The sequence below is a fragment of the Macrosteles quadrilineatus genome, unplaced genomic scaffold, assembly GCF_028750875.1.
Source record: "Macrosteles quadrilineatus isolate MER2022 unplaced genomic scaffold, UCM_ALF_1.0 Scaffold_9__3_contigs__length_116548681, whole genome shotgun sequence".
NCBI classification, from domain to species: Eukaryota; Metazoa; Arthropoda; class Insecta; order Hemiptera; family Cicadellidae; genus Macrosteles; species Macrosteles quadrilineatus.
Window position 1 is genome coordinate 45,775,712 of NW_026542602.1, and position 21,385 is coordinate 45,797,096.

Below are 21,385 nucleotides of genomic sequence, written 5' to 3' on the forward strand. Positions count from 1 at the left end.
TAACAGTACTAAAGATTTTGTGGCAAACTAATTAATGTTAAAAAAATCTAAATACGATATAATAAATACAAAACTTTTATTTATTTATTTATTCACACGGTATACACCATTTTTACAATAAATAATTTTAAATAGGGCGTTAGTCTCAATAAGGTAAGAAAGCTGATTTCAATTTAGAAACTAGGCATCCTCTTAATTTGAATATTTACCTTTGGCTTAGGATACTGCAATCATACTTCTTATCCTATTAGAAAACCCAACAATCACATAAGACCATCGTTGAGAAAACCTGAAGCCTGGATCAATATTTTATAGGAAGGTGCTTTATTTAATTATTTACCATAATAAAGCCAATACTTTGCGAGTAGGTGCTTTTTTAGTTAAGTTTAAAAATTGGTAAATAAATAGTAAACAAAAAATTGCCTTTTTGTACTGGACCAAAAATGCTCCAAAATTGTCTTCAGCTGATATAAGAATAATATAATCGATGAGGGAGTATACTTAATCCATCCTTCTACTGTACTTTCTAGAATGGTACTACTCTCCCCTTAGAGTACAAACAATAATAATTCTAATGAAGTAATGGCTGCTTTTAGTTTTAACCACCCATCTACCTCAAGCTCAGGAATTTGTTACAGATTATTGTTACATTTACAACAATGGGATTATTTACAGTTACATATTTTACAAATATTTATATCATATACAAGTAACATATACAACACAGTATTTTTATCACTAACTTATTGTTGCAAGGTATAGCTTAAATAGATTTTAAATAGTTATTGACTTTATTGTTTACATTACACATATATTAATGTTGGTTTAATGTTATTGTTTATTGATAATAGTCGTTATTTGATTTAATTTTTATTAGAACTATGTTACCATTTAAATTAAAAAAAGTATCTAAGACGAATAATCTTTGTTTTATGTAGTATACTTGGTTAATCTGATGAAAATATAGTGAAACAGTATACACTCAATAAAAATTATATACAATGAATTTTCTTGTATAATAATTGACTATTGCTTCCAAAAATATTTTTGTCCTGAGTTATTAACTGTTCCGTGTTCTTGTCAATTAAAAAAATATTTGGTTTATAACTAAAAAATAACTTGTACAATTAATTAGGGATACATTTTCAATTTTAAAAAATCTATGTAGAAAAGTAATTCTTAGCAATTTTTATTTTATTTATACTAAAAAGGTTAAATCCAACCCACAAATATGTACAAATTTGGAGTATAAATTTAGTAAATCACATTGATGATATTTTGATGTTTATAAATAAAATTCTAATTAAAATATAAGTAAAATTATGTTGTGTAGTTTATTTTTCCTGATTTTCCTTTTTATTGGGAAGCTTGGGGTGAAGTACCTCTGAACTATAAACAAATTAAGTGATAATATTTTGATTTGTCCCAAATTTTATTTGACTATAAATGAAAAAGATTCAGTTAGATTTTTACAATTTAAGTTTGGCCTCTAGGTTGAGTATGAAATAAATGTGTCGTCAGCTGTTAAAATCCAATAAATATATTAAACTAATCTGATTTTCCTCTTCAACATTACCATGTTTTATATAAAAAAATCCAATTTATTAATAAAAATTTAGTACTAAATAAAAATAAAAAGGTGGAATCTTACACTAAAGATAATAAATATAAAAAAAGTCTTGACCATCGAAAGGTGCAACACAAATTTCCCCTATCAAACCCTCACCTAGGTCAGCCACAACCATTTCATTTTAGGACAAGACCGCACGACAAGAAATTTAACCACAGCAGGAAGAAATGTGTAAGGTAAGTTTATAGCTTTAAAATATACAAAGTTTACTGTTCAGAACTGAATATTTGAATATTCATTCAAATATATTCAATATATATTGAATATTCAATATTCATTGTCTGGGTCAAGAGAGCCAAGGTTTTCAGCCAAGGTCAAGAGGGGAGTTGGTTTTAGTGCCAACTATAAATTCTGAAAAGATCAGAGTAGGATCAATTATGGACTCAAATGTCATTTAATTGTCATTGATATTATATCAATTAAGGATGCTGTCTAAAAGAAATGTTGGCCTTAGATAATAACAAGATCAGAGTTAAAAAATCAATGAAACTCTGAAATACAGTTCATTTGAGAAAAAAGATTGGCTGACCCTTTCAATATGGGCTACTCTCAAATTTAAAAGATGCCTGTTTGATCCTTCAGGTTATTGTATTTAGAATACCAATACAGTTGCTATTTATCATGGAATATAAGTGGCTGACACAAGAAGTAGCCATTCTAAAACACCAGGACCTGCAATGTGCAATGTGCTCCTTCTTTCTCATACTCTTTGGTACTACTTAGGTACCAGGTACCTATACTCAGTGTTACCTTAGCAAAGTGAAAATAAAAATCAATAAGTCAAAATGCCAACCTATGGAAGTTGAATAAATGAATAAAATTTACTTTAGTGCCTTCACAAGGGTGATGATTGCAGTATCCTTGTTTGGAATTGATATTTTGAAAAAAAAAAAACAATTAAAATTAAGAAGCAGATGGGTCTGCTTCAAGTCCAAGTTCAAGTCTATATGACTTTTTTCATGATGGTTGGCCACTGGATCGTTAAAATTAGCACTAATAAGGTTTAAATTACCTGGCTACTGTCTCCGATCCTCGGTAAACACCGAGGATCGGAGACAGTAGCCAGGTAATTTAAACCTTATTAGTGTCTATATGACTGTGGCGACTAGCGCCACGTCTCCTGAAGCTCCTGCTCGCTAGGAGCATATACTTCTCGTCTGCTGTGGGTCCAAGCCCTGGTAGCTCAGCTACCTGTAGACGTCAACGTCGTTACCCAGCAACCATGTCCCTGATGTGTTCCCATGCCTGGCTAAAGAAACAGCTCTTATAGTCAACGAAAACGAAGCTATAGAGTCATCTAGAGTCTTGTATTGTAGCGTAGCTGCTACCATGAAACTAGCAGCATCTCACTTCATTCTACACGCTCATTTGCTACTTCGGTAAACGAATCTATGTAGCGTCGCCATCTCAATTAGTAATAATAGTAGTATATTATATTAAGGACAAAAAGATTTTGAGAATCAAGCAAATATCCATCCAACCAAACATGACACACCTACAATAACCACACTTTTTGTAAAAATAAAACCAAACAACTTTAACCTTATACCAGCAGCTGTGGCAGATTGCCAATTCGTAATCAGAATCAATTCAATTGGTATTAAGATACACTTACCTTTGGCAGCTGCAAACCTACCCAAGACTGAAAAGGGTATAGCCCATAGCAATAAACACTTACAGTGAGGTTTTCAGCCCATTTAAAGTTTTGAACGTCACATCAATACAAGATTTTGACCCACAATAGTTTTGGCAACGATTATTATTTGAAGCATAATTGTTGAAACCTCACAGTATGGCTTCATGAGTACTACAAAATAGCATAATGGTTTTACAGGTTTTTCTTTGGACTGGTCAGTCTGTTGGAAAAAAAGAAGCAATTGTTTTGATTTAGGTTATGTTTTGACGGCATTTTTACAATAAAATCAATACAAATGTGCCACTTTTTTACTTGTGTCTTGTGTCAAAAGTGTATTCCAAACTTAAAGCTTGTTGTTAATTGTGATCAAATAAGCAAATTTGCTCGTATTAGGTCTTCTGGAGGTCCAGTAATGTGTTGTGAATTGTGATCTTATGATAAACAGTGCGTTTAGTGAAATTGTGTTGCTGTGGTTTGTGTACAAGAATAAATCTTCACCTCGGGCAGTAAACTTAAGGTTAGTGGGCATTCTGTATTTCTGTTGCTGCTAATTTTATCATGATTTAGGGGTGATTTACTTACAAAATAGACTAGGAACAGACTTGTACCACTTGATCATACTGAAACATAATGTGACCCAGTGCCGGATTTAGGGTACTTGCGGCCCTAGGCCAAATTACTTGGGCGGCCCTCCCCCTGTGGTGGAAATTCCTTGCGATCGCAGAAATAATCGTGAATATTTCCAATGCATCAACAGGACATCATCGATAACCGTGATCGTGGATGAAATTGGGGCATCCCTCCTTAATCATAACAAAGCCATCATAGGTAATCATTACCGCGGCAAAATCATGAACATTTCCCGCAGGCTGCTACAAAGGTGCATCATCCTTGATACTCGCGACCACGGCGAAATCGTCATCACATCCCGTGAGCTGTAACCTTGAGGACATCATCACCGTCACCCGCGACAGCAGTGAAATCGTGAACACCTCGCGCATGCCGCAATCACGGCGACGTCATCACCATCAACCGCAAAGTCGTGTTAAATAATCTCCCGTGGACTGCGATAATGAGGACACCATCATTGACACCCCCAGCCCCAGTAAAATCGGGAAAATTTCCCGTGGGCCGCAATCACGGACATCATCGACCTTTGCGACCGCTGCGAAATCGAGAACATCTTCCGTGGGCCGCAATCACGGGGACATCATCATCGACACCCACGGCCGCGGAGAAATCAAGAACATCTCCTGCGGGCCGCAATGCCGGGAACATCTTCTTCAACACTCACGACCGCGGCGAAATGGTGAACTTTTCCCACGGGCCACAATCACGGACATCACCGACCTTCGCGACCGCTGCGAAATCGAGAAAATCTTCCGTGGGCCGAAGATGCATGTATCATCGACACCCGCAACCGTGGTGAAATATTGAACATATCCCGCGGGCCGCAATCACGGGGACGTGTTCACTTTCACCCGCGGCCGCGGCGAAATAGTGAACATCTCTCTCGGTCCACAATCACGGAGACATCATTATCGTCACCTGCAATCGCGGCAAACTGATGATTTAAAAAAAAGATTCTTATCTAAAAAAAATTTTTCAATCCTCTGCGGCCCCCTTTTGCTTGCGGCCCTAGGCCGCGGCCTAATTGGCCTAGTGGTAAATCCGGCACTGATATTGTGACCTGATTAAAGTAGACTAAGTTATTAACCTATTAACTTAGCCTACTCTAGTAAAACTAGCCTAAGTTATTTTTGACTTGTAATTTGCTAGGCTATGTGAAGTTGCCACTGTCAAGTGGTGGATGACAATATTGTCTTTTAAAATTTACCCTCATTACTAAATTTATTTGTGAGTTAACTTATTAGCTGCTTTTTATAAGGTTGAACTAGGGTTTCCTCACGAACCCATTTCAAATGGTCTATCTTGTCTCTATTTGTTCTATAGGCCGACAACATTAGCAATTTTGATTCATATAGTGTTGGGTATCGATAGTCGATAGCCTATATAAAAAATATCGATGTTTGGAAGCCGATAGTTGATGTTTTGGTTACACTTTAGCTCAAGTCCTACATTTACTATTATACATTATAGGCTAGGCTACATTATTTTTAACTACCAGCTGATTATAAAATGAAACTGTTCTCAACTAGCGTAGGCCTAAACCTAACCCCAAACTGCAGTAGGCCTATATGTAAGTAAATGTAGGACGTTTAAACTAAAGTGCAGCAGATGTTTTTTCCATCGATAGTTGTCTTCCGATATTTTTTTTGTAGGTATCGATAATTTACTCCAAAAACTTTAAGTTATTGTTAGGCCTGCTTACGATATTTCACTCAAATATATTTGTTAATAGTATACCCTGTAGGCCCTATATTAAGTTAAGTAGTAGGCCTAGGCTATATTTTAAGTTATTCCGATATTTATTTTTACTAAATCACTTGTCACGGTCATCGGTGCATTGGAAGTAATTATTTAGCCTGAGGTTTAAATCTGAGATTAACTAACCCTTCGTCGGTGAAACCCACAGAGTTTTCCTCCGGGCGCATTTGGTTTCATAGAGAAATATGAAATGAAATGAATAGCCTAATGTCTTTATTTAAGTGGCGAAGTTTGGCAAAATTCCACATTCGAATTGCAGATACCAAGAAGGATTTGTTAAAAACTGTTGACTGGTAAATTGGTGTAGATTATCGATTCGTGTAGAAATATGTGCCAGCCGGGGTAACTTTAGGAGTACCGGTAAGAGTAATTACCTATTTAAATCTCACACCTCCCCCGCAAAACCCCTATTTATCAGTTGAAGCCCAAACAGTCGCATAGCATGGAGACCGGCTCCGTGAGACACCAATGGTGTTGTTTTTGTTTGCTGTAGGCTATATTTTCAATAAATATTTAAAGTGAGAGTTTTTATAGATTTCATTTAACAATTTTATTTATTATACATTGTTTTTATACGTTTTAGGATTAACTTAACATATGTATTCAAATGCTGTTTGTCTAATGTTTCAACAAACAGAAAAAAACTCCATGTGTCACCGATTGTGTTGTTTATCTTTGCTATGTAGGCTATTTTTTAAATAGTCTATGCAAAGTAAGAGTTTTTATTGATTTTATTTACAATTTATTGATTATAAATGGATTAAATACATTTTTGTATTATTATACCTATGTACTCAAAACACAGTGTTTGTCTGATTCTTCAACAGTCTAAAAAAAACTCTGTTTATCACCGATTATGTTTTAAAATCAAAGACACCGACGAAGGGTTAAAATATAGTTTAGTTTAAACCACATCAGAGTTAATATAGATTTGGGGAAAGCGGCCCTTTTGGGATACGTCCGATAAGCACAAAGAAAACACTGAGAGACAAACTTTTTTGGTTATAGGCTTATATCTAGGCCTACTGTATTTATATTTTCCTATTGGTAACTAACAAAATGTTAATAAACCTTAACTGTTTACAGAACATGAAAATAGCATAAAAGAAACATAGAGCAATAAAGCCCTGAGGTAATAAACCTGTGCGGGATCTATATTTAAAACTTACACAGCCACTCAGTATAGTAGGGTAGAGAGTGCCTACCCGGAATCAGTACCACAGTACTCACCTCAACTTGTGAATGTTTGCATTAGTTGTGACTTTATAGCTACACATAGGCTAGGGCCTATATTTAAAAATAACATGAACATTGCTTCTTCACATGAAACAATATAACTTCGTTAATTAATACGTCTTATTAAAGTATGAGGCATTGTTTAAAAAACTATACTCTAAATAAATAGCAAGTAACATAACAATGAATGAGTAACAATAGTGAATAACAATAAATAAGGTGAGGTAGGGCGTGCATTTTTGGGGAAAGTGCGTTCTCTGTTTGTAACTTCATGAAAAACAACAATATTTATCTGAAATCGTCACCACATAATGTTTATATCTTCTAGTTTTAGTACATTATTAGATATGAAGTGTAAACAAATTATTTTAATAGATCTTTCACCATATTACTACTTACAATAAGTTTTTGGTCATTGAGCTCGTAATGGTTTTTGTTAATTTTATATAAAAAAAAACAATAAAAAACTATAACATTTTCGTTGTGCAAATTAATTCTATCATTTAATTTTTGCTGCACTTTAAGTGTAACATGTGTAAAATTGTGTAAAACACTTCCATGATTTTGTTTAGGTGGGGTTTGAAGTGTGAGATTTATCGAGCACTTAAAAGGGTCGAGAATATGTATAGACCGACTTTCACTCGTGCTTTGAACATGCTTGTTCAAAAATACGTTCAAGCAGTTGTACAAAAACTTGTTCAAAGAGCAGTTGTAAGCATGCTGTATGTAGCTACAGTTGGCCACATTTTTATACAAAATGAAATATCGTCATCTCTGAAAAAGTCTATCAAATAAACAAAGACTTATTGTCACATTCTAATAACAAAATCAAATGATCTTAGCAGTTCTAATCCATTGATGCTTGCTCCTCCAATGGAAAGATTGTATTCCCATGTCAAACTTAGCATATTTAACTATAGGTACTGTCAGTGTGATCAGATCTTGAGAATAGGCCTATTAGCCTACATTATTATCGCAGACAATTATAGGTAAAGATTTTTTTAAAGTCTTTTGTGCTGTGAATGGATGTAGACAAGAGGAAGATACCTCAGGTGACAAGCGTTTTGCTGGTTTGATTATTTATCACGGAATGTTTATAATCATACACTCTGCAGAAACATCTATTGATCCAATTAAACTTATGTGTAATGTGTTTTTCCAATTATTGTAATATTCACTATTTTTGTGTTTTCAAGTTTTGTTTTCCTTATTTTTATTATATCATGTTGTCTACACTATCATATTGGTGACAATCATCAAATCGTCTATGATCATCATTACGAGGTAAGTGTCTTGAAAAATTTTATTCTTACTTTCTTTCATATGATTATTTACAACATTTTAGATTTCTCTGTACCTATGTGTGTTAATATGTGTGTAACCTATGTTAATTCTGGAGTAATCGAGTGATTAATTGGGTAGGTTAGCAGTTTGTGTTTTTTATCAATATAATACTATTTATTGTGTTGCCTGAATAGAATATGAGTGTTATAAGTTGCCTGACTCCGTGTTTTTATCGCATCTCGGCCTGCGGAATGATTGTTCACCTTGGCTTCCGATGAATTGTCATCGGTGCTCTGCTCTTTGAATTTTTCTTGATTTTGCATCGTGACTGGATGTTTAAGATTTTATATGTAATTCTAGATAAGTTCCAAACACAGTTACCTTGTTATATTCTTTTTATTTTCAGTCTCGAGTGGTGCAAGACGACGGAAGAATGCTCTAAGGCCCTACCGCTGCGACGGATGTTTCCGAACATACATACAAGGAGCGTCGCTTTATCGTCACAAGAAATTCGAGTGTGGAAAGGCGCCTCAGTTTCGGTGCCCGTTTTGTCCCCATGTTTCCAAACGGAAAGAGAATCTATCCATTCATGTCTATAGAATCCATATTCAACCATCTGCTCTACAGAATAAGAATAGCTTCCACTAATCGTGTTGCTCAGTTTTAGGGCGGTGGCCCATTGGCATTTATGTTTGTTTTTCTTAACATTGAGTGATATTAATTTTGTGTGCTTAAAACTTTTTTTGTAACTTTTTAGTCTTAAGACTTTTATTTACAGTAATAACAGATCTCTATGATTCTGTATTGAGAAAAGTGTTATAATGTTATTTAAATAATGTCAATTAATTTTGTTCTCTTATTAAGGGTATCAGTTCGTAATGCATATAATGTACTACAACTGCATCCAGAAACCTTGATTTAAGTTTAAAATAATTAAATATTAGCTTTACCAACTAATTTTATACTGCATAGTCATTTAAGTTGGCTACAAAATATGCTAGCAAGTTTTACTTGGTTTACAAAAGAAATTTATTTTTAGTTTTACCAGTTTTATGCTAGTCATTTAAGTTAGCTACAAGTCTGCTAAGTAATTTTTATTTGGTTTATAAAAAAAATAATTTTTATAATTTAAACAATGAACTAAAGACAAAGAAAAGGAAGTTTGTCAAAATTTATTAAGTGCACTACAAAATATCTGGAAAGTGAAAACATGTACCCTAACAACCTTCAAACCACATACCTTTAAAACATAAGGTAAGAACTTTCCTTCAGTACACGTTCGCTAACATGAAGCTTGACAACATTAAGTTTGTCCAGTTCATCTTCAAGCTTCCCACTGTGGTTTCTCACACAAACATGGTTGGTTACAAGTTGTCATGGTCCTTTAATTATTGAGTGAAATTGTAATGCAGTAGAACCTTGATAGTTGGACTTTGTGAGTACACATAGGGAGTATTTAACCCTTTGAGGTCGAATTTTTTCCTCATTTTTTGCCGAGTATAGTTTGCTATTAGAGCAGTCAGGAAAATGGCGCCTGGTGACCTATACTCGCTATACAACTGCAAAAAAAAACTTTTTTTTATTTTATTTTTTTTTAGTATAGGTCGCCATTTTCTAGCAGTCGGGAAAATGGCGGGCGGCGACCTATACTCTCCATTCGATCGCAGAGGGTTAAAACACAAGATAATTAAACAAATTCAATGAATAGTAAATGTGACAAAAATAAAAAAACTTATTAATCATTAAAACCCTACTGTACTTTCTTTCTTTGACTTATTACTGTATAAAACAGTTTGTTTATCCAAATGCTTTTCACTTTTGGATGTTAGAAAAAAGTCGATCAAATGGATAGGTAAAGTAGCCTAGTTTTTTCGTGCACAAAAAATTAAAAGGCTCTAGTTTTTTACCTTGGTGAACCCATCATCGGCCGCTGCCGACATGTCACGTTATCACGGCCTGTGTCAAACTATCGAGGTCCATTTACTGAACCACAACTTCGTAACCAATCAATTACCGTTCATGTCATTAACTAGATTTAGATCAATTTTCTTTCCAAGTTTTTGGAAACTATGTTTTCTGATTGATTAAATGATTTCTAGGAAATACAAAACCTCAAATTAAAATATTGATTTTTATCATATTGATAATATATCCCTAAAATAACTTTAAAGATCTTATTTCAAATACATAGTTTTACTATAAGAAAATTTTATTTGATTTGTAATCTACAGTTTTTTACGTTTGTAATATAACTAATATCTAATTTAATCTATATAAATAAAATATAGATATAATTCCTTATTGTGATTGTTAATATTTATATTTTTACCCAACTCGCCATTTAAACTTCCCTATCCCAAGCGTGATGTAAACAACTTCTTTACTTCACTCGTGAAGTAAAGTTTCAAAAACTCACAAGTCAAAGTAATAAAACCCATTTAAATAACATTGAGTGCTCAACTTAAAAACATATAGGCTACCTCTATGGAGCCAACGACAATGCTGGAAATCAGCTGTCTGCGCTTGAATTTTAGTGTTATGCTTTAAAGAATTTTCCTAACCTAGCTTTTGTTTGTAAAAGAACGTTACTGTTAGAAGATGAGTGAAATGGATAATGAAAAATATTGTACGTAACCCCCTGTATATTGTCAGGTCAGGTAAAATCTTGTACATTACATGTTACGCAAGAGCAAGTTTCCATCACTTGAGTGAATTATGCAACTTGCTTCCGCTCGTTGCACAACATTCACCTGCGTGATGTAAAAACGCTGTTACATCACGTGTAAGGTAAATAGCTATTAACAGCTAATGTTGTTTACTATGCTTATTCAAAGGTGTTTTACTATTAAAATGTTGTTTATGAATTCTTTGAAACAAGTTGTGGTTTTAGTTCTTGTTTTAATAACTTTTGATTATCACTCTGAATAATTTAATGGAACAAACAAAATTGAAGCATGTAAGTACCTACAAAATAAGTTTTATAGGAAAAACTGATGTTCTTTTATCAACATCAAGTTATGCTTAGAAAAATTGTATAAAACCCTGTATTTAATTGGTCATAAAAAGAGCTTTTAGGGAGTCAATAATAACACTTGATATATTATCAATTTGTTCTAAAATTTTATTCAGTTAAATTATTAAAATTTAAGTCAGTTCTTGTACAAAAAATGCATAGTTATATTTTAATATCCTAATACGTGTTAGTAATAGTTTATGTAACAAATATTTCTTTTGCAATAAACTAATCATAATGTACAAATATAGATTTAGGCCCCTTAACAGAAGTGTCTATATATTTTGTTTATAAATTATTGTAAACATTATGTTTTGAGATGTGAATTAAATTTTATAACGAAAAAAAAAAATCTGATTTGATTGAAACCCTGTGATAATTTAAGCTCTATTTTAATAAATTTATATCTTTATGTTATGTTACCCATCTTTATATGTTATATGTTGCTATGGAATATTACAGTACGTCTAGTTCATCAGGTTTTGTTAGATTGTCTTTTGATTCCGGCTCAATATAAATCCATACACAGCCATGATTTTTGTATTTAAAACTATTTGTGTATTTAATGTATGCCAATTCAAATCCTCTTTTCAGTTAGGTAGATGTTGAGCTAATAATTTTGTTTTGAGCGGTGTCAGTCCAAGAGATATGTCTTTGAGTACAGATACGTAATTAAAGAAATAAATAAATAAATCTTGTTTGTCACATAACGTTAACATAATATAGCAATGCTATAAAACAGGTGACATTGTCAAAATACAAATACCTTAAGACTAAGGAGTTATAAAAGACTAAAATAAACCAAAACTATAAAAATATAAGTGGTTTAAACAAAATGTATCAGTTAAAAAATGTAGTTAAAAACAAATAATTTGTGTTAACGTTAACACATCCTGATCAGTTAAGAACTCATCTATACTGTAATAGGTTTTTCTTTAAAGAAAATTAGCAAGGCTGCTTTTGAAATGCTTGGACTGTATTTTGTTCTTTAATTCTTGAGACAGTTTATTAAATGGTTTATTGCCTATGTATGTCGTTGTTTTTCTACTAATGAAAGACGATGCAGCAGATATTGAAAGTTAGTTTTAAACCTAGTATACCTACCATACCTATGCTCAACGTTTTCACTTCATAATTTTTAACATCAAACGGGTTTTTAAATCAATTGTTGTTTCTTAAACATATAATTTAATAACAAACCGAATTCAGTCTACTAATTTGAAGCTACGTACAAACCGAGAAATTTTGCATCACCAAGAACAGCTAAATTTTGGTCTATAGACTCTTTTGCCTGAGCAGTACAAAACTTCATCAATTAGGTTTTATCTAGACTAGATTCATTTTTAGACCATTAATGTTGAACCACTGTTCCACTTCCGATAGGGCTGGTTTAACTTTGAGCGATAGTTCTGAATCATTTTTTACATTTGACAACTGCAGTTGTATCGTCAGCATATCAAATAAGGTTGTTAGATACATTTTTAGGCAAGTCATTTATATACAAAATAAAAAGTAAAGGTCCAAGAATCGAGCCTTGAGGAATACCAACTGTAATCTTTTCCCATCCTGATATTGATTTTTCATTGTTTTTAAAAATTATTGTTCTTTGAAAACGACTTAGTATAAAGCCAACCATACGACAGATTTTTTTGAAAAGTTATAAATATTTAGCTTTTTCAAAAGGATATCATGGTTGACACAGTCAAATGCCTTGGCTAGGTCACAAAACACTCCCATTGTGCTCTGTGACCCATCTTAAAGCCCATGAAATCTCACTAATAAAGTCTGATAAAGCTTTCATTGTGCTTAAACCCTTTCTAAAACCAAATTGTTCACTAGCCAAAACCGTAAACTATGCATTTCATTCCCCCATTAAAATTATAGCCAGTTTAAGCATGAAAAATAACTTGATTTAATCGAACCCGTCAGAGCGCGCCACTATGGAATTTAGTTCTCTTTCACACAAATGTTTTATAACACATCAAGCAGAATTAAATGTACTGCAAATCATACCATCTTCTTTGACATATATTGACTTTCATTTAGAATCAAAACCTTGTGAGAAAAACAAAAAAATTGTTACGTACCATGGTTTCTTATCGGGCTGTTCACATTGGAGCGACTGGCAGCGCCACCAGTCACTACCAGCGGGCATTACTCAGTATACTAGTTTACTAATCCTTTGAAGTTGTTAAGGTAATAAATATGGGGAAACGATTTTATTGATATAACAAAATGTATAGGTACTCTATTTCATTTACATCTTTTCATCATTGCAATATACATTGAGTCAAGGTATTACAGTGTTATTAATAAATGGTATATTAACTATGTTTTTATTTAATTTTCCACAACGTTAGTAGCAGTTTCTCTTTTGGAGATATTGTATCTTTCAGACGTCCCAGAAGCTCATCAAAACTTAAAACACTCATTCTTGAGTAAGTAGTAATTGTGAAACGTGTCAGGGTTATTTCTAAGGTCTTGGTAATGAATGAAAAAAGTCTCTCTGGTACTTATATCTCATAAAAACGGATGAACAAAAAAATACGTCTTTTTCTTATGTTTTCACAATTTCAAAAAAATATATAAGCTAAGCACCTGCCTCTTCGACGTCCAACTGTGAGCTTTGTGGCTGCAGCTGCACTGTTGGCTGAGCTGGTGGTCCATGCGCATTTTGACCGGCCACCAGTGTCGCCACCGGTGTCGCCACCATGGTGGCCCAGTGTGAAGAGGCCCTTAGTAACAAGTCTTTGCTCCATGTAACACTTGTTTGGAATATAGATACCGTATTAAAAAATACATGAATGGGTTTCTGCTAAGTAAAATGAGAATCTAATTACAGCAGAACCTTGATAACAAGACACTCATGAGGATTATTGAATAAGACTTGTTATCAAGGTTGACTGCTCATCAAGGTTCGCAATAACAAGTTATTAGGGGTTTAATAATCTCTTGGGGATTTGATAATGAAACTAATTTCCAAGGGTGACTTTATTATCGAGGGTCTTGATATCGAGTTCCCACTGTATTACATATAAATATTTTTTATCCAAATGTTTGCACCAAGATTCAGATTATATTCTGTTCATACAAATTAAATAGAATAGAAATCAGATTTTTTCCTTCATTTTGATAAAGAATGGATTAAAAATATGAGGAAAGGCTTGGACGTAAATCGAAGTCTCCAACGAGCAAAGCGAGCAAGTCCAAAGCTGAGACAAGCACCGGGTTCTTTACTTCATCCACTACTATTTGAACTGGTTACCCACCCTATACAACAATTAGTCTTGTCTTTTCATGGTAACCAAAAACTATGTGCAGGAAAATTGGCGTTCCCGCCATGTAAGAATTACATTCTGTGAATAGTTTCTTTGGTCTAAGGCATCAACTGCTATTGAAGGCGGACATAGATCATGTTAGTAAGAGTTGGAGGGAGTTCAGAGGTTGATCGTAGACATGTGTATCGCGATGTAATTGAACAAGACGCTATCTTGTTTATCTACGTTTCTTGGCTGTAGAGGAAACTATGTTAAAAATAAAATTAAACATTAAATGTTAAAATTATACTAATCAAGTTTTTTTTATGTTGGCAAGTGTTTTTACAAGGTTTATATGGACTCTCTCAAACATAAATTCCCCAGAAACAGATTCTTTCATATCTAAAATCATTCAAACTATCACGAGTTAATGAAATCACGAGCAGATATATTTCAAAACCACACAATATTTGTACAAAAAACCAGATACCATAGCACTACATAAACAGTAACGGAATACAGCAAAAACATGTCTGTCGAATAGCGCTAGACCAACATACAAGTTTGTTAAGACAAAATGAGCATTTGAGTCTTGTGCAGTTGGCTGTCCAAACCCCAAACCCTCTAATTCTGAACCAAACAGAAGAACAGTAAGAATTCTACCCTCCAAATGCATGAAGACAAGAAGAAACTCATATTCTGTTTGGTAAGTTATTTCACTCAAACGAATTTAAAAACAATAAACCAACTTTAACATTTTAACAATGAAACTAACTCTTACTTTTCTTTTCAGAGCGATCTGCTCGTTTGTTCCAACTACTCAATTCTCTCCATTCGGCAAGAATGACAGCAACAGTCGCACGGGTCAAAACGAGTTCGAGTCCCAGAGAGAGTCGAAGCTCAGAAGAGGCTCCGTTCTCGTGCAGTTGCGGAAGGAGTTACGTCCATTACAACTCACTATGGAGGCACAAGAAATACGAGTGTAACAAAACACCTCAGTTTCACTGCGTCATTTGTCCGGCCAAGTACATGCAGAAGAACGCCCTGGAAATCCATCTCAGAGTGAAACACGGAATAAGCAATCACAGTTGATATGAGGCGAGCGGATTCCCTTCAGCAAGTCACCCGTTAGTTGACCCTAGGTTGTTGTTCTGGTGGTCAGGGCTACCGAAACCTATGACTTAATGAGAATGTGTAGCGGTACTGTAAAACAAAGTGTTTTCGTTTTGTATTATTTTTTTTGAAAAAAATGTATTTTTTAAACGCACATGTTACTTCTAGCACAAATTAACGGTAAACGCATTTACAATGGTAATTTGTTTTTAGTAATTTGAAAAAAATAAACATGAAAGAATGTATTATAGTTAGGAAAGAATTTTTTGTAGCCTAAACCTATTGTATTTTTTGTTAGAAGTAACATGTTTTCAATCACTAATATTTGTGTTCTCTGTAAATAACAAATTATGAATAAAATAGATTTATACAGGATTTTAAAGTATTTAATTACTTTCAAAACTAAGTAAATATTTGGAGTGTAATGTTCATGATTTTGTTAGTTTAGCCATAACCTGACATTTTGAATTTGAAAAAAGAATGACTATAAAACCCTGATTTTAAAGATTGGCGAATATCTAGGTTGTAAAAAAAGAATTTTAATAAGAATATTTTACAAAAATGACAACCAGTTTCGGTACTTTCCTGTTAAAGGGAACATTCATTATTATCGATGATTTTTTCTCGATATATCGATATTAACAAATTGAAACATATCAGCTGACAACTACGAAAAATATTGTTCAGTATCAACAAACAATAATGAAATGAAACTGTTAAAAAAAATAACCTAACATAACTAACCAAACTTGCCGTAACATTTAAAAATTCCGTGTTTATAACTTGCCTTTTATATTCAAACCCAAACATAATTTTTAAATGGTACAGCAAGTTTGGTTGGTTATGTTAGGTTAGCTTAGAACAGTTTCATTTCTTAATCCATATAATAGACTATTTTAGTCTAAACAAGTTCAGTTAGTTGTTGTCAATTTGTAATCGAACGGAAAACAAAAACATCGATTTATCGAGAAAAAAATCATCGATAATAATGAATGTTCCCTTTAACAGGAAAGTACCCCAGTTTCTATTTTAAAATGCAAATAATTACACTGTTTTAAATGCGAATAAGTACATTGTGGGGTGATGCTAAATTTAGATATTGTACTGCTTTATTCAAATTGTTCACTGCACTCAAAAATAAAGTTACAAATTTACAAAACCATAAATCAGTTGTTGAACTAAAGCTATACCCTACTTAAGTTTCACTTCTGGAATGACAGAGTTACCGTACTTATTAATTTAAAATCTCTAATAAACTGGCTAAAAATTACAAAATGCGTAGTGATCCAAATTTTAAAGCTTTTACATTCAATCTTTAAAGCTATTAATGCTATTTTTAAGGATTTTATTCGATACAAAAAAAAATATTATTGGTTACTCTAAAGATCTCTTATTCTAGTATCGTTCTGTGTGGTAAATTGTAAGTTGTTTAGCTTTTTGTAATTCTGTGATCAATATGAAGTTCAAATAAATACCGGTAACAAATAATGTACATAATTGTCCATTTAGTGTATGTTCGTTTTAGTTATGTGCCAAGTAAATTTAGATATTTGTAAATGTATATTGTACAAAAATGTATTCTGGAAATATAATTTTTTTACAAACTGTGCTACCAATTACTGACTCACGCCACAGTATAAATTCAATAACACATAATCTATTGCTTACATGTATCTTTGTCTGTCATTCTTGTAGTTAACTATGAAATTGTTTTTTCCAAGTTGGCAAGCAAGAGCATGTTTAGGCATAAGAATCTTCTGAAAAAACTTTCTTGAATTATCTAAAGCTACATAATTTTACGCTCCCAAACTTTCATTTACTAACCTAAAATGTTCTTTAACATTTTAACCTAGTCTTTAACTAATAATATGATTTGGTTTTGTTTTCTTAGTTACTTTGATTTACAAAAGTATATGTTAACTATTATTTTCTCTTCAGTTTGGCCTCAAGTTTACCAAAAAGCAATCAAGAGGTCGAACATTCCCGGTGAATACGCTTGCGACTGTGGTCGCATATATCGTCACACTACTTCGCTTGCGTCGCATCGTCGCTATGAGTGCGGAAAAGCACCTCAGTTTCAGTGCCCTCATTGTGAACATCGGTTTTATCGCAAGGCTCAACTAAAATGCCACGTTGCTAGAAGACACATTTGATCAAACATCTGTCTCGTTTGGAAATTGTGGATCGCTGTATATTGTGTTTTGTTTTGAATAGTAAACTGTTAAATATATTTTATAGATATCATTTTCTTTGTTTTTATTGCACCTTTTTAGAGTATTAGATTTAGTTTTGGTTGTGAACTCAAAGTTTAAAAAGACTTTTTAGATCTAAAGGAGGAAAACACCTTTATTATGGTCAAAAGAAATTGACGTTTCTTCTTTAGACCTTGTAAGATTTCATGTTTAGTTTGAAAAAATGAAATTCAGATAGTTTGGTAATACAGTACTGTAGGTATATATATATATTAACTATCTTGACCCCACTAGTATACAGTTCATATTTGGGCAGATTAGCTATTATTTATGTACAGTAAATTTTTCATTTAATCCAAGCTCCATTACTACAGACGTTGTTTAATCTATATAGCCATTTGACTGCAGTTTGTTAACATTTCAAAATGCAACATTTGGAATGCGCTGCAGTAAAATTTTCAATCCACTGTTAATACTTTTTTCTGTTAAAAATGTTTTTTTACATACAAAAAATACCAAAACTGTCCTAGAATAACGCTTCCTTTTCACAAAGTTTATTATTGAATGAATTCGGACATTTATTATTATGGATGACATGGAATTCCTTATCAACCACGATTACTGCAATTTTATGTTATGTAAAATATATGTGTTGGAGAAATTAAATTTTTACATAATATGGAACTATGTTAACCTCATGCAACTTGACCAATTATACAATAAAATTAATGTGGCTTGAAATAACACAAAAGGATTGAGCGATTTTATCTGCTCACATAGGCTACACCATTATACACTTTATTCAAACTGTATATTTAATTTCAATAAATACTGTCTATCAATGGGCATAATCTATTATATGAAAATGTTGTTATATTTTTCCAATAAGTCTGCGGCTAAACTATTAGTTACCCCTATTAAGTTACTTATGATTTAACAATTGATTATCATTCAATACTTAGTAATTGAAAAAATCCTCTTCTTACCTAATATTTTCTCCTAAAAAGGTAAAAAATGTTAGCATCAATTCACACTTAAAAATTATTACAGATGCACCAATAGAGGTCAGTGTGGCAACTTCCGAGGAAGACACAAACACTGAAACTTCGTTTATGGAAGTGCTGAAGAGACATGAATTTAATTTGAACGACATAACTGAGTATCCGGAAGGAAGACCTTTGATCCCCCTGCGCAATTATGATACTCCGGCGCAGAATCAGCTGGCTAATGAGATATACACCTTGGAGCGAAGTTTAGACACGGCCATCCGATCACGAGAACTCGGCTTAGCTCAGGATCGACAATCTCAGCTGGAGATAACAGAGATGATCCAGGCACTTGCAGAGGCTAAATCAAAACTGAAAAAGTTAATTCAGGGACAAAGGCGACAGCTGAAGTATCGTTTCAAACTTAGGCAGAAAAGGAAACAGGAAGATGTATCGTGAATGTTCTTTGTACAGTAGGACTCTGATTAAAATAAATCGTGTAATGATTGTTAGTGGGAAATCATTAATTAAATACAGGGTGATAAAAAACAACTGACATATTTTAAAATAAATTGTTATCACAAAATGTTAATGGTAACATTTACATAAGTATAGATAGAAAAACTCAAAAAGTGTTTGGTAATATTCAATAAATCTCAATATGGCCAATGTTTAAGGCTCTGCCGGGGTTATCTATGCAATGTTAATTCCATCCCCGAGAAATGCATCAAAGGTGTGCGATGTGCTAAATCTAAATTTAATGGCAAAGCCTTAAACGGTGGCCATATTGAGATTTATTGAAAATCACCAAAAACTTTTTGAGTAATTCGCAAAAAATAATTGATTGGCAGCCATCAACAGCTAGATTGAAATTTATTTTATGGTGTACGTAGCATACCCAGATTCTAGATCACAAAAGTGCAAGAGACCTACCTTTTAGTAATCCGTGATAGTTGAATACATACCGAGGGAAATGAGAGAAAAATTCAGTAATTATTAATAGCAGCCTGCGTCACTTTGTGACTTCAAAATCCGTGATATATTTAATACATAGTTGATGAGGGTGAAAACGATTATTTCTCATCATATCCCTATATTTGCATTGCGTTCTATATTATTTTCATTGAAAGGAAAATACATAGGTGTGCTATTCCCTTCAGATGCTGATGTCACCCAGATTGCAAACAAAAAATCACCTGATTGTATTGCCATCTATATAAATAAAATTCGAGTTTTGTCTGTACATTGCTCAGAATTATATATTTTTAGGTTATTTTTACGTTTTTACATTAAAGAAGCAGAAACGAGTCTTATCTCTATTTCTGTCTGTCTGTCTTTCTGTCTGTCTGCAACACTCAAGATGGCATTTTACGCTACCTTCATTTTAGTCATTTTAATGTATTCACTGGATTGGCGAGAGTGTCTTTAGCTATTAAAATATGGCTTCACTACTTTGTAAATAAAATTACAGACGTTCAAAATTGCAGTTTTGTGCGATTTTTGTCAAGTTTTCGTCAAATTTTTATCACATAATCATCTATGAAATAACGAACAGCTGTTCGGATCAAGATTATTTTTTCTAGCTGTCACTGATATGTTTACAAATGCTGTTTACAAATACCACAAACCATTTTCGATCCTGTTTTGTAAGAAAATCCCAACCAAGTGAGATTAAAAACGTTTTTCTTACATAGCGGATTTAATTAATCGCAAGTGCAATAATATAGTGTAATAGTGTAACCGTAAATGAAATTATATAACTAGGCATCATCCAGGTCAGGAACCAGAGATTCTTTGTGTATAAAATTGTTCTTGAGTTTTGATATCCAGAAAGAAGACCTTGAATCAGTGTTGTATACAGCTGGGAAACTTAATAGTTATTTGTGCAACTAGTGAGAAAAGTAAGCAATTGACTCACTCGAGAGAAATCCTTACTCACGAGCCGTAGGCGAGTGAGGAATGGTTTCTCGAGTGAGGCAATTGTACTTTGAACTCGAGTTGCACATTATACTTTTCCTACAGTTACCATAAAACAAATACATTGGTGAAGAAACATAACCTATTTTTACACAGAAGTGAACTTTAAATGTAACATTTAATGTGAAGTGAGAAGTGACAAATACAACAGTACAACAGCTGACCAGCTGATTTACAGCCAGTACTGCCAACGTATTTCGCGCGCATATGACGTTGCCTGCATGTTACGCGCTCACTATTTCGTGCCTTCACGTTGCAAATCTGGAGTGAAACAAAGTAATTAGAGTGAGACAATGTTAACATTGATGAGCGAATTGGCCACTTTGCTTTCTCAAATCAGTGAGAGAACATGTACATTGAAAAATTAATAATTTAAGCTTAGCAACAAGGTTTCCACTAATTAACAACGCTTCAACGGTGGTTGTGTAAAGTAAAAAATCACAACTGCAGTGGGTGATTGTAGCAGAGGTTTACGGATGATGCTAAACTCAATTATAGGCCTACCTTAGGGCTATTCCTTATAGATCTATAAAGAATATTTTACTTTAATCATTGGAATTAACTGGAATTAACATATGGACCAACACGATACGGGTGGGAGCGAGCTGGCGTACTGGTAAGAGCGCGGGACTTCAGTCCCTGAGGTCCCGGGTTCGATCCCCGCCAAGTCACC

The 21,385-nt window shown here is 33.3% G+C and overlaps 1 protein-coding gene across 11 annotated transcripts in view; it reads left to right on the forward strand.

Annotated features, from left to right (window-relative positions):
* The window catches only part of LOC129002335 (longitudinals lacking protein, isoforms F/I/K/T-like), a 205,422-nt gene that overhangs the window by 36,117 nt on the left and 147,920 nt on the right, over positions 1–21,385 (forward strand). The window contains exon 4 of one of the 11 annotated variants that reach the window (XM_054430063.1): positions 17,496–17,745. The exons of 9 other annotated variants lie outside the window; for them this stretch is intronic. In XM_054430063.1, coding sequence (XP_054286038.1) covers positions 17,496–17,710 — 215 coding nt within the window. In that variant the 3' untranslated portion in view covers positions 17,711–17,745. Of the gene's footprint in view, positions 1–8,580; positions 8,838–17,495; positions 17,746–21,385 lie in introns of those variants that run through there. One more of the 11 variants, XM_054430057.1, reaches the window with a different exon arrangement.